Source organism: Anopheles nili, chromosome X, assembly GCF_943737925.1.
Source record: "Anopheles nili chromosome X, idAnoNiliSN_F5_01, whole genome shotgun sequence".
Classification (NCBI taxonomy): Eukaryota; Metazoa; Arthropoda; class Insecta; order Diptera; family Culicidae; genus Anopheles; species Anopheles nili.
The window spans coordinates 4,386,477-4,401,029 of NC_071293.1; the positions used below are offsets into that span (position 1 = coordinate 4,386,477).

Here is a 14,553-nt window from a genome sequence, read left to right on the forward strand (position 1 = left end):
TGCCGCCATTACTTCTGCCGCTGCTTACTTACTACGAATAGATGTAAACTTACCAGAAACGGCGCAATCGGTAGAATACCCCGTACGACGACAACAAGCAGATCCGACAGGACCGTAAACTTGGAAAACAAGCCTGTCAACATTGAAAGCCGTTTAGTACACCACAAAACGAAACTGACACGAGATGATGCTCCCCCGGGCTCACACGCACACTCACGCACACCGTAAATGCTCAACTAACAGTTGAAGCCAACGGCTAATAACGTACTGTAAAGTTAACAATTGCGCAAATACTACGATTTAAAGTAACGATACAACTCTCAATATCACATCAAAACGGTTTCAAGTCAGTAATCTCAAGAATTTCGCGCTATAAAAAAGCTACACAAACTAAGGCCAAAACAAGCCGGTTCGCGTCTATTCTGCCTTCACTATGCCTATGCACTATGACGCCGAACAAGATGCTTCTCCGCCAAAAACATTTATTGATATGAGCACTAGAAGAACCTGTTTCCGTACGAACCATAAACAGCAGCACAAAATGTATAGGATTAGAAATATTCGAGATTCATATGCGAGTCGGATCCCGGCGTGCAGTTGAAACACTTGACAGTTAACGGATGAAATTTGACGTTTCTAAGAGATTGTTATAATATTTTCACCGGGTGAAAAAACTTTGAAAGCTCAGGATACAAATCGTTTTTAATCAAGCTGAAAATAATATTTTCTGAGAAAGTTCTTGCTAGAAATAGGACAATTCAAAACATGCAGTATAAAATCATTGTTCCTATTATTGTTGTCTAACTTCTTGTAAAATAAAATGTGTTTAAAACTAGCACGTTACTTCCGAAGTATTAGTTTTAAAAGTATTATAAGAACCAAATAAATTATAAATATTTGGTTATGTCGCCGGTCGCTGGTAAAATTGCATTCCAACACATGTATTGCAGCAAATGGGCTTGAGTGAGATAGAAGCATAGTTATGATGCTGCTCTATCTTACAAACAGAATCCTTTGTGCATCAATTTAAATTATTTTTGATGTTTGATTTCTGTTTCAACTACCAGCAAGAAGTTGAATCTACTACATGTTTTTGCAATTTATTCATATTGAATTGTTCATTTGTTATCAAAGTATAGAAACGATTAAAAAGTAAAAAAACACCTTCTAATATTCACGATACCATTCCATAGTTATCTGTAAGTGTTTCCACATTACAAACAAGTTCATTTTCTCATAAGCTACGATGCAAATAGCTTGTCAATCATGGCAGAGCTAGGACAAACTATCATTTAACAACATAAACATAGAATGCAGCTGATCGTAAAGGCAAACATCGCTGCCGTCGTTTTGCAAAGGTCACACCACCGAAACTGAACAGCCCTGTTCCAAAAGAGGCGACCGTTACGAGACCCGCCACGATATACAGATCCCCAATGCAACGGCGGTGACACGCACGCACGTGGTGGGAACGTGTGAGTGGGCGAACCCGGCGGGGTAACCGCCGTGCAGTGCGGGAAAAACGCGCTTTCGGAAAATTCGGCTCATGCGGCTCATTCGCGTATGCGCGGGCCTTTCCGGTGCGTATGTATGTGTGCCGGAAAATGCCGTTCTTTCCCGATGCCTGGGTGGTAAAGAGAGCAGACCGTGCAGGCAGTTTAGCAAAAACCATCCGGCACCGGCACCGGGACTGCGTGAGCGCTGCAGCTCGCAGGAGGTTTTGAAAACCGAAAGTGACTCTCCCGCCTCTGGCGCACGCTAGCAGTAGGTGGAAAATGCGGAGCGATCATGCGCATATGCCAGGATGGTGGATGTGAGCTTGGAATTTCCCGACCGGCGATTAGGAAACGTTTGCGAGAGCACAATTTTCACCTTGTCGTGTCAGCACGCCGCTCAGCTCGGCCAGAGAAAGTGAGCGTTTTGTGAAAGAGGCGGGAGGGAGAAGGATGCGAAGAGAGCGAGCGAAAGAGGGAGAGAGAAAGAGAAACTTGCCGGAAAGTAAGCAAAAAATGAAGCCAATTCCTTCAGCATCAGTAAATCGGGCAGTATGGTACCGGTGGGTAGAATAGTTTTTCTGTGATGAAATGATGGGAAAATGCATAACATAAGCACGCACGAAAAACACTACTCCATGTAGGAGAAAAAAAAAACCCGAAAGTTTTCCCGAGAGAGCGTGCTCGCGTTGAACGAGAGCGAGAGAGAATGATGTGCGCGAGAGCGCAGCTGAGAGAGCACGATCTGCTGATTAAGGGATTGAGAGATGGTTTGGGGCGAAATAGATCCTGCCGGTGGAAAGCGCTGAGTAGTGCACGCGTGGAATCGAACCACCTCTCCCTCCACCGCTGCCCCGCGTTATCGCCACCCTTAAGCAGCACAATCCAATTTCTCCCCTGCGAATACAGCCACACGTACAAGCGTACCGACACAAGCAGGTTCGCAACCGTGTGGCGTGCAGAGGGCCACATTCTAGCGGCGGATTCGGAATCCAGTGTTCTCCCGTCCGTCGCTCGATCTAGTCCTGTCCGCGGGTGTATGTTTGTGTATGTGTTTGTTTGTGTGTGTGCGCGTGTGTGTGCATGTTCGTGAGCAGTGCGCGCGTGTGTATGTGTGTGTGTTGTGTATGTGTGTACGCGGGCGTTTGCACCTGATCACGGTCCAGCAGTCGTCGAAAAAACCCGCGGTTAGTTCACGACCATGAGGATCTTCTTTGGGCTCGAAGGGTCGCAGGAAAGCTAGCACTAGAAGGATGTATTCCATGCAGCACACGCTTGGTGGTGTCCTTTTCGGAAGCGGGAGTTTCTTCTAACGCGAGATTCTGCTCGCCATCGTCCCGGCATTTTCTTTTTTTTTTCCTAAACTCTCTTCGCATGCAATCCATCAGTTTGCAAGTTGAGCTTAGGTAACGATTTTTTTTCGCTATGAATCCGCGTTAGACCTCCCACCACCCCCCTCCCCCCCTTCGGGGTGGCCACCATGTAGCGAACATCGGCATAGGCTTTCGTCTAGTGAGGAGGGCCTGGCAGAGAAGGGCAAGAGCCCGCGTGTCGTGGAGTCCACGCTCCATCCACCCGATGTGAGAGAAAGAGCCGGAAAAACACAATGAGAAAAGGACGAGAAAGAGAGAAAGAGAGGAAAAGAATCTGGTAACCATGTGTGTGTGTGTGTAGCGTGGGTGTGTGTGTAGAACGTCCAAGGCACCTGCAGCAACCGCAGCACGTGTGCCGATTTTAAATCAATTTTAATTCCCTTCCACAAGAGCAGGCTTTAATACGGGTTTTTTTGGTGTTGCACATGTAGGTAACATGTTCCCAAGACCGCACAAAACCACACAAGATCCTATATACTGCGGGTTCATCCAGCCCGACCTTGAAGGAAGGATATATGCCAGGATGGCAGCAGGTTCGACAGAACATTTCGTTCGGCAGGGTTGATTTTTTTCCTTCGAATTGGCTCATGTGGTGTAATTATTACATTGCTTGTTCTCTCTTTCTCTTCCTCCTTCTCTCTCCCTCTCTCTCTCTCGTGCTCTCGTCCCATTTTCACGCGAGCACCCACATTCTGTGGTTATCGATGAGCTTCGGTGCTGTCAACCTAAAGCCGAAAAGCAAAACGTGGTACCACGAATCCTAACGCACCCGGAAGTTCTCGAAAACCATGCGGCACCCGGAAGTAGAGCACCCAGCTGCCCCTTTGAAGCCCCACTAGCCCTACACGCTACCTTCTTCACACATTGAAGCGCGTTATGTAAAGCACTAGGAGCCTGCAAATGTGCGCCAACCCGGCTTTAGTCCGTGGAAAACGCCAAGCTTAAGCGAAACGTGTATGGTTTGCTCATTTTCGCGGCATCCTCGAACGCCTGCATAATGGCAGCCACCTGACAGGGTGCTCCAGCAACTTCGCTAAAGCCAGCGTGGGGCTTCGTGATGCATACGGTGAGCTCCAAAATCTGCTGTCATACACGTCAGTAAGGTGGCATCAATTTGTAGTTGGAATTTCACTCGCTTGGGTGATAACAAAAATGAAATAACAATACCAAAATGACATGCGCCCGTTCGCCATCGGCGTCACAAGACTCCCCCTTCTATCCATCACACTCTCCCTCCCTTCCTCGCTACACAACGAACTCCTGGTAGAATCCCTGCGAAATGTCACGCGTACCAAAATCCCGACTCGCCGATGTCACGCGAGAGAGCACGCGTGTGTGCGTCCCGCAGCGTTTCCGAAGCACGTGAGCAAAAATTATGTTCTTCTGTCAACCCCGGGGGCTACAGATTTAACACCTCCTTCGTCAACCTTCCATCCCCCCTCTCCTCCCCCCTCCTCCTCTGGTGGACTGCTCTAACATCTCGGATCATCCGGTACCCGGTGCCGCCGGTGGGACCGTTTTTGATCTATTTTAAACCGTCAAACTGACAGCCCGCAAAGCCGTTAGTAAACCACGAAAAGGGCATGGGATCGGATCGTGGTGGACGATCGTGGTGTTGTGTGCCGGGGGCGGGATGGCCTCAACACTCACCCTTACCCTGCACAATCGCATTTCCTGCCGCAGCATTCCACCCACCTCCGGGGTTTCCGCGTGTATGAAATTTACGAGACACGAGAATGGTGTGCAAAATGATGCTAATTAGGGTAGCCGGGAGGGCGGGATGGATCGTTTTAGCTTATAATGTCAACAATATGCTCGGTGCGGTTACCGATCGCCGGAAGGGGGTGCGATATGTGTGCATCACCCTACTGCGTATTCAGGGCGGGTTTGCTCACGTACAGCCAATAAATCCGGTAGTCCAACTGGGGGTAGTTCGTTCACTGTTGCTACACTCGTCTAGAAAGGAGTACTACTACTTTTTGGGTACTAAAAGCTACTCCTAACACTAGACAAAACCTCTTTACTGCAGCGAACTGACTGTTAGAGGCGTTGGGGTTTTTTGTCATAAAAATCAAGTGCATAAATTTGTAGTGCGTATTCCGGATCAAGCTCAGCAAAACGAGGCGGCTAAACCCTCTTCTTCTACTGCATGATTTACGTAGTCCACGGCGAGTGTCAGGACGTTGGGCACGGGTGGGGAGAGTGCGAGAGATATGGTTTGTTTTCGCCCATTTACACCATAACATAATCAGCACATTCTGCTCTTTATTTGCTTCGTACATTCGCAGGCACAGCTCCCGATTACATAAATAAACATGTAGGTGAAGGCATCGGGCATCGGGCAGATACACTTTTATTCGGACGAGATCATGCTCTCGGCATCGAGCTGAGTCTTGGAGTAAATCGCATTGCGTGCGCGCGCGCGTGTGTATGTGAGAGTAAGTGAGAGACAGAAAAATCGAGAGAAAGAGAGAGAGAGAGAAAGTGCTGGCATCTGTGGGAAATTATTCGCCACTACTACTACAAACCACTACCCGGTGCCGGTATCGAAGTACTGCTGTTGTGAGAGGTAGTACCACGTCCATATCCTCGTCCCTACCGTCACAACCATAGCTACAGTAGGTCTCAACACGTCTACCATTCCACTGGGACGTACCTGAGGTGTGCGAGTAGCGTGCTGACAACCATCAGTCGCCTGACCGGGCACATGGTGGAAGCCGGCACGCTCTAAACCTCTCCGAGCGCTGTGACAGGACATCGTCAACCATCAGGTGACAGTTGCGAGACAATCAGCGACTAGTGACGACGGCTACCCAACGCTGCAAGTAGTCGGTACACTGCAAACGCATCAAGAACAAACCACCTCAAGCACCAAAGGAGTTGGAAGCGAGCGAAACCGGGCCTGATTGGAGGTTATCTAGGTGTTTCGCAAGGAGTTACGACGTCTATCACGGTGGAGTCCGTGCCGACGGTGGAACCGGTGGCTATGGCCCCGGATCCGGTTCCGGCACCTTCGCCGGATCCGGCCGGGACCGCACCAGAGGAGTCATCCACACTCGTCAAGCAGGTGCACAAGATGCTGACACCTCCGGCGGATCTGCTCGAATGGAAGGATATGCCACAACATCTTCAGTTCAACCCGTACGTGCTCACGGGCTATCGGCCTTTGCAGGGCGTGAAGGGATGCCTCAGCAGCCTGTTCTACGTTCACAATGAAACCATCAACATACTTACACACGGTAAGTACTTCGAGCTCTTGGTGGTCGTCAGTGTTTTTTTGGGATCTTAGGTGAGGTGTTGTTCTCCGAAATGGTAGTGACATTTGGCAGTGACTTATAGACAATGTACACCAGTTTCCTGCAGATAGAAACTCCATCAAAATGATCAACCTATCAACCTGCATCAATCAACCGGCAATCAAATCTCATCAACACTTCCTCAGCAGTGTGTTCTATCGCTCATCCCATCAGTAGATGGGACTATTCTTCCCAAATCTCACCTCAAATGCTCAAATAACCTCTCTACTACATCCTTTTTCCATTGTCTTCTTCTCTCCTCCATCGTGTTCATCGCCACCCAAACCACCGGGGCTGCCGTTGCCGACCCTGCAGGCATTCCAATTGTCTACATCCTCGCAACCGTGCCGGCAATGATGCCATGGGAGAAAGACTACCGCTTTCTGTCGTGGTGTCATCTGGTCGGCTCCGTTGCACCGTGGTGCGGCAGCTTCGTCTACCACCTGTTCATGAACCTGGAGAACGGCGAGGGCATCTACTATCGGCTGCTGCAGCTGGACATGCTTGGCATATGGATCAGTCAGAGTTTCGGTAAGCGTCAGGCGAGGTGAAGCAGCACGTGTTGCGGACGTGTGGAGTCGCGACAGAGGACTCCCCGATCTTCCAACAACGCGCATCCCTCGACACCTCATCAGGTGTTTCCTCTAGGTGTAGAAGTAGCGACCGTTCCGTTTCCCCGCGTGGTCCCGTGGTTGCGATCGTGAGTGCAGGTGTTGTAGGATCTCGACCAGACAAGCGTGACAGTTGGTGGTGTTGATGTCGGTACTTTCGGAGGAGATATGAACCTATACAATGCACTCACAAGGCACGCATTCGCCTGAGCCCGCGTTCATGTAGCCTGCTGGGAAACGTTACGACCTGTTAGTGCCGTCTTTTGTGTCTCTATCCTGAGGTAGTACTTCAGATCATGTAGCGTAGAAATCACAACTCACTTTCTGCAACCTTGAGATGAATCAAACTAGCGCGGTTTAAAGAACTCTACTCTGAAGTGAGATGATTCCAAACACGAAACTCTCTCAACTTGTTCATTCTACAAGAACTTGGCAGTAATTAAACCTCTATCCTTTTCTACTCATTTTCTCTCTTGCTCCTTCTAAACCACCTTTCAGGAGCACTACCGATGGTAACGGCAACGGTGTATTGTTTGAATTTTCCGTTAAAATGGCTACTAATCATTTCCTACTCGCTGCTGTGCATTTGGGGCCTCTTCAAGGTACGCGCCCTGCGCTGTTTCCAGCAACCACCAACACCAGCGTCCATCATTCTGATTCATTTTCCCCCCTTGTTTCGAACAAATTCTCTCCCTCCCCAAAACCACCAGGCAATGACGGCTTCGTCACCTTGGCAGCGGCGGTTATGCTTTCTGCTGCCCTTTAGCATGCGTATCGTGCTCACGTTGCTGCGAATTTCAAAGCTCGGTGGCGGAAATCCTACCTCACTCACCCACGTGTTCCTGCAGGTAGGTAGAAGGGGAGGTGTGTTTTTGTGCGGGTAGGCAAGGCGAGGGGAGAAAAAAAAGGAGACGACGATCGAAGCAATTCCGCGTGAGCTGCGCGTGTTCTGACACGGCCCTGTAAACACAATTAACTTTTACACCCTATCCCCCCACCTCCACACCCCTTCCCCTCCCCGATTTCGAATGCACACTGACACTGTTCTTCCTCGGCCCCATCCACCCTTCCCTTTTCGAGCTGCATTGGGCAGGAAGAGTGAATTAATTTTTAACGACCAGACTCACGTAACTGTTAAAACTACCCTTCGGTGATGCCAACACGGGCAGGCTGGTGAATAATGTATACTAATGATAATTTCACCGACGTAATGCTACGGCTTTCCGGCAGCCATCCCCCCTTCTCCCCCCCCTCCCCACCCCCGCACACTGCGCCGATGGAAATCCCATAAATTGCTAACGACCTTAATCGTACGAGCCACCAGGCGCCTCCATCGGTTGGGCAGCGAGCGCGAATGTAATCGATATGCAGCGGCTACAATTCCATCGGTAGCGGTAATCAACCGGCAATCATCCGCCACCGTATCCTTGCGACCGGCACGCGCCCACGGATTTTCCACGGATTTTTTCCACCATCCAATTTCCGCTGCGTTGCCCGGGAAAGCTGTCGATGGTTGACGGGGTGCATTATTACGCTGTCCATCGGGCAATTGATTCGTTGTTTCACCCACCTCCCCCCCCCCCCCTCTCTCTCTTCTTTTATTCGTGTTTGATTTTCTGCTTTATGTCCTTTCTTTTTTCTCCACCTTCACCAGCGCTTTCCACCGGTGCGCACATTGATTTGTCTGTAATACCTGCCTGCTCACATTGTATCGTTATGGTGTAACATTCTTTCTCTCTTTTTCTCTCTCTCTCTCTCTGTCAGGACGCCGTGTCAGCAGTGGGTGGAGTAATTGGTGCGATGCACATTCCCGAGAAATGGTTTCCCGGAAGTGTTGACATCTACTTGAACTCGCATAACATCATGCATGTCCTGGTGGTGGTCGCCGTCTACTCCATGCACCAGGTAGGTTCACTTTTTTCCCATTTTCCAACCCCCTCACCCTTCCCTCCCTCCTCCATTGATTTTCCCCCGCCTGCACGCGATCGATCTACGGACCGGGGCGCGTTAGCTGGGTGGTATGAATTTTCAAGGTTTTCCACGAGTCCCGTACAAATGCGCCTGATTGCACCCTTTGCACGCTATTTTCGGTTGGGGGATTTGATTTAAAATGTTGCTTTCACATGAGTGGATGTTTTGTGGAGCTTTTGAGGGTTTATCGATTGAGGGTGGGTTCAATACCGTTGCGGTTTGGATGCGGTTTACATTTTAAACCGACCACAACGCCTGCCTCGGATGACGCTCAACAGTCCATCAAAGTCAGAATTTGAAAGCAAGAAACGGCTGCATAATGAATCAGTTGACCTTTATGCGCTTCAGGCTTCATTCAGAGTTCGGGAAAGCTTCCTTAAAAAGCTCTTCCAACGCTGCATCCTCTAAAGCTGACCGCTTCAACTCATCTGCTCGACTTTTCTAATGCTTCCCAAATCTACTCACGCAGGCCACCATACGCGACATCGAGTGGATGCAGCGAGCCGAATGCAACGGGCTCAACTATACCTCAACGCTGAACATAGACTCCATAAACGGGTCACACCTGGAGCTATGACTTGCAGCAACCCCAGCAACATTAGCAAACCCAGCAACGTGCGCAGCTCGGTCCGTCAATTTGCTCTTTTTCACGAATCACCGAGCTGTTCAAAACGGCCCGGTACGCGAGCGTATTGAACGTAAGCCTTCGGTAAACTAATTAAACCTCGTCATCCAAAACCACGTTGGGTGCAGAGAGAAAAAAACAAAAAAAAAGGTGAGAGTGGGGATGACGGAAAAGAAAATGGAAAAACGGAAACACGGGAAGAACCAACAGCAGCAGGACGAAGAATACACAAAGACGACACATTCTGGCTTCCTTTTTCCAACACAACCCTCTTCTTGCCACTCCAACGGTCAGCCAGCTAGAGCTATAAAATCTTTCGAATGTCTAGAAGCTTGCGAATGTCTAGAAGCCTAATAGAGCCGAGGCACCAACCTCGCAGGTTCTTCCACCTGGACGTGAGAGGGCGCACTCTAAGACGTCTCGACGTATCGTGGCGCCTTACTTAGGAGCCGTTAAACCCTTTTCTTGGACGTAACGGTCGAGCTTTCGTGCGGGTGGCTCGTGAAGCCGTACACCGGTGTACCATCGTTGCAAGGGTAGCTGACAGGTCCAACACCTGCTGAGCCACCTGACAGCGCTAGACAACGGTGGACAACGCATTCCGTACGGCTGACGTAGAACACCTGCACGAAAGGGTTTCGATCGATGCGGACACGAACGCACTTAGCTATAGGGGCACGTGGGTTACTCGCCATCCAGCGAGGTTACCCCCTAGAATTCCTATTACTACTTATTACTACCGGTAGATAGAACAAAATGAGACAATTCATGGTTATCGGCACGTGTTGCTGCGGTCCGTGCTGGGCCGCATATTTATATTTATACATGTATGATTTAAAGCGTAGCTTCGAATGGGTTTCAGCTGACTACGGGCTGACAAGCGGTAACCTCACTTTACTGACAACGTCTCCGTGAATCTCCTCCCTCCCTTCCCTTCAAGCCGCAGGCCGATCGCCAGCACTAGTCCTGGGGTTGAACTTCTTCACTGGAGGAGCGAACGGGCGTTGAGGGTGAAGACTCCTGACGCACCCGGCATGCTCCTTTACGGTGCAACCTTTCTTTATCGTACCTTCTACCGTAGGATACTAACTATGAAACTGTTACGAAAGGCTGTTTAAGTATTAATTTCCCCACAACGCCCTACATTACGCTCTAGCTATAAGTAAGGAAGGAGAACCTAACCAAAATGAAGCGCCATCTGCTACGTCTAGCCACTGTATTTGTAATAATATAGCTCTGTTCTTTTTTTTTTCTTTGTTTTTTGTTCCACCCGCACCGGATCTCTCCTCCAAATCGCCCAGCCGCTAGATTGCTTAGTTTGCGATCCTCGAAGGTTGTAGGAAACGGTATCTGTGATCACTATGTTGACATGACATGGATCGCCTTGGTTCACCTTTTTGCGTGCGAGCCTGTTCTCTGTCAAAAAAAGAAAGCTTCCCGGGCGCACGGGCTGTATGTCCCGAATACTACTTTGTTGGTTTACCTCCCGATCCACTCCCACCCCGACTAGACGTTCGCTTTTCCCCTACAAGCTCCAACGCGACAGCTAACACTGTTCGCTAGGTAGTAGCCAAAATTTCGTTCTAATGGAAAGCTTTATTAGCGTTAGATAGTAGTTGAGAGTAGCAGCATAGTTAGCGCCAGCGAGGGTACAGCCTCCTCCGCAGAAGCTTTCGCCGCAGGACCTAGTGACAATACGTGAACGTGTGGCACGCGTGGCAAACTTCTGCTCGAGCGACTTCATTCCTTTCTCTCGAACCCTATCTGCAGCACTGTAGCAAACATCCTCGTCTGGAACGGACCAGATCTCTAGCCCCCGCACCGTGCTCTGCCGTGCGTATGCGAGCGCGCAGGTGTGGTTGTGTGCGTGTGTATGTGTGTGTGTGTCTGCGTGTATTTTATTTACTCCCCCTCGAACAGCGCCTTTAGCCTTCGCTCGTCCTCGTTTCAGCCCCACGGCGACTCGTGCGAGGAGAGAACAACAACCCTCTATAGAAATGGCAATTCCACCTACACACTACTGTGCAATGTGATATTATATTTTTCGCGCTTTAAAGTGTTTGATAGGTTCTGAGCTGTCACGCGGGAGAAGGTTGGAGATCTGTGCTTCGCTCTGCTCTCGCGAGCAGACCGGGTAGGAGGGGTTTTGGGATCGTTCGAGGATCGCAAGGGATTCGCAGCGAAAACTGGATGGTCGAGGATGGGCGCGGGAGGACAGGATAAGGTAGAGGAAGGATATGGCTGAGAAGCAAGCAAACACTACAATACAACAAATCAATTACTCGGTATAATGATGAGCTTTCGGTATATCGAACCGAACGCGTCTTTGATAGCGAATATTCCGATTCGAGAACGCTCGATGGAAGATGCCAGGTGGAAGCAGCGTTTAGGACACACTATCCTTTGATTTCGATACATACATATACTCTCCCCCATTATCTGTCTTTCTCTCTACTTCTCTCCACCTGCGTCGACAGCAGAATGATTCCACAGAGCCTAAACGCCGAGTTGGTTCTGGCTGCACAGCGAAACTCTCTATAGTTGAAGCTTATCACCCTTTACGGTACCGTACTGTTTGCTTCCTTGAACGTTACTTGTAGCGGAAAAAAACCAGCAGATTAACGTATAAAATATAACTAAATGAATAGAAATTTATACATATGTAAAACTGACAAGCCTACACTTCCATACGTGCATACATACATACCGACACACCTACACAAGCGTGCGCGCTTACATACATACACAGACGCAACTAATTCTAGCGAACAATTGTGCATTGACCAAAATCACTTCTTCAAGTTATTTCTGGAACTTGAAAATCGTACATTATGTAATCTAACGGACTTGTTTTAGTGAGTTTAGGAAACAATATATGAAAAAATTGTAGGAAACTTCCATTGAAATAAAGCAATATTATATACAAAGTATGAATTTCGTCACCTAGCTCCAACAGTGGCCCCCACGTTGCACACATTTTGAACTGGTTTCAGACAGCATGAATAGGAGCGACAAATTGAGGTCATTATTCTGTATTTTCTTAAAAGCTTATTTAACTGTTGCTGATTATCAATAAAGAGATATTAAAACATGAGATATCACAGTTTTTTCAGGCTCTTGAATTCATTTTTGAAGTATACAAATAACTGTTGGGCAGGCAGTTTTCCGGCAGGACAAATTAACCGTCATTTCAAACGGTGTGAGGCATGACAGTTGTCAAATCAGCAAGGATTTCATAACAACAGCATCAAGTAAACAATAAACAGTAAACAAACAACACTAAATGTAAACAAACCTCGTGCATCAAATAATTGCTTTCTGTTTCAACGAAATAAAAGCAACAATTTGATGAACATGTGCAATCGTTGATTGCCTGTGTATTTTACACTGAAATGACATTCATATTGCGTGTGTTTTTCTCTCAGCTGTACCCTGAACGTACCGGAGTTGCGTATGCCGAGACTGGCAGCTGTCAGTAGCAGTGCATTACATAAAAATCGTCATAATAAAAACATTGCACATTTTGTGCCGTCCCATATCGATCCGCCGGCAAAGTGAAGCAATTTGCCAAAAAGTTGCCTCTTTTTGGGTAGGCTTTTATAACTGGTTCATCCGTCATTCCGGCCATCGTTCGGTCGGAATCGTTAAATGGTGGTGTCAACCCCGTATAGCGCTACATTCTGATTAAAGCCATTGCTGTGTACTTGCAGCCTGCAATCAACGAGCCGCAACTGGTTCCTGCCATCGCGCGCATGTATTCCATCCTCGTGCTCAACTCCGCTGCAACCGGAACACACTCCCGATAGGCACGCAGCAAAGGACATCCGACCACAACGAGGATGCTGCTTACTCTCGGCCCGCGAAGGCTCATGGCCGTCACCGGCAGTTCTAGTCCTTTATCGGTTTTGCTGCGACAAGCTTACCATCGCTCTTTTAGTCTGCCCCGTTCGTGGCTAGGTCGCGGAATGCGCCAACCTTTGATCGCAAGGCGCCCTTTCGCCTGGCGTCACTGCTATACGCGATTGCCATTTTGCTTGCGAGGTACGCTTAACACCGGTTCCCTGCTACCAGCCGGCACCCAACCCATCGGATATCAGCGATACCATTCGTCTGATCTGAAAAAGAAGCAACCACGTGTTGTTGCCGTCAAGTCGGTCGAAGGATCCGAGCTGCTGCAGAACGTGCTGGAGAAGAACAAGCAGCTGTTGCAAGAAAAGCGGGACGTACTGGTACGCGACATCCGCGAGCGCCGGGAAAAGGTGAAGGAACGCGTCGAGGAGGTGATCGAGCGGGAAAACGTCGCTACGGTGCCCAATCTGCTGTGCATAGGGCGAATCGTTGCGTCGCCATATCTCGGTTACGTGATCGTACAGGGCGAGTTTCATCTCGCGATGGGCATGCTAGTTGTAGCCGGTTTGACGGATCTAGCTGACGGATGGATCGCACGTAACTGGCCAAACCAGGCGAGCCGGCTCGGCTCATTCCTCGACCCAATGGCGGACAAAGTTCTGGTCGGATCGCTCGTCATCGCAATGAGCTACATCGACCTGCTGCCACTCTGGCTCACGGCCATGATACTCTTCCGGGATGTGTTCCTTATCGGGGCCGGGTTCGTCATACGCTACATCAGCCTGCCACAGCCGGTAAGCCACGTGCGTTTCTTCAACTCAACGTTCTTTTTCGTAACATCTTCCGGACCATTTCAGCGCACACTTTCGCGGTACTTCGACGTGACACACGCTACCGCCCAGCTGGCACCGACCTTCGTCAGCAAGCTTAATACTGCCGTTCAGCTCGTCGCGGTTGCGGCCACGCTTGGGGCGCCAATCTTCAATTACGTCGATCACGCGTACCTGCATGGATTGTGGTATCTGACCGGATTCACAACCGTGGCGGCTGCCGCTAGCTACCTCACGAATAAGGACACATACAAAATATTGCGCCGGAAATCGTAGCTCCATCCGGCGGTGTTTCCGGGGCATGATGGCCGTATATCATGGCAAAATTTACGCCCCACGTTTTTCGAGATAGAATTTGTGTTTTATTCTTTATTTTGTGCGATAACCTTTTGGCATTATTGGCAACCTGGGAACTATTTTTTTGTGCAAAAGTGTAAATAAATATAAATAGTTCCACATTACCACATAACGTGAGCTTCTTTCGAGGTTTTTTTTATCCGAAGCT

General features: G+C 49.0%; 2 protein-coding genes across 2 annotated transcripts; both read left to right on the forward strand.

Moving 5' to 3' along the window:
• Positions 1–5,852: 5,852 nt before the first annotated feature.
• LOC128728734 (progestin and adipoQ receptor family member 4) lies at positions 5,853–9,576 on the forward strand. The gene is made up of 6 exons (XM_053822375.1): positions 5,853–6,105; positions 6,478–6,693; positions 7,272–7,375; positions 7,484–7,621; positions 8,538–8,678; positions 9,214–9,576. Exons 1-6 carry the CDS (start codon positions 5,853–5,855, stop codon positions 9,319–9,321), a joined length of 960 nt encoding a protein of 319 aa, XP_053678350.1. The 3' UTR covers positions 9,322–9,576.
• A 3,314-nt stretch (positions 9,577–12,890) lies between these two features.
• Positions 12,891–14,497, forward strand: LOC128728764 (probable cardiolipin synthase (CMP-forming)). The gene is made up of 3 exons (XM_053822409.1): positions 12,891–12,958; positions 13,080–14,012; positions 14,076–14,497. Exons 2-3 carry the CDS (start codon positions 13,209–13,211, stop codon positions 14,322–14,324), a joined length of 1,053 nt encoding a protein of 350 aa, XP_053678384.1. The 5' UTR covers positions 12,891–12,958; positions 13,080–13,208; the 3' UTR covers positions 14,325–14,497.
• The last annotated feature ends 56 nt before the right edge of the window (positions 14,498–14,553 follow it).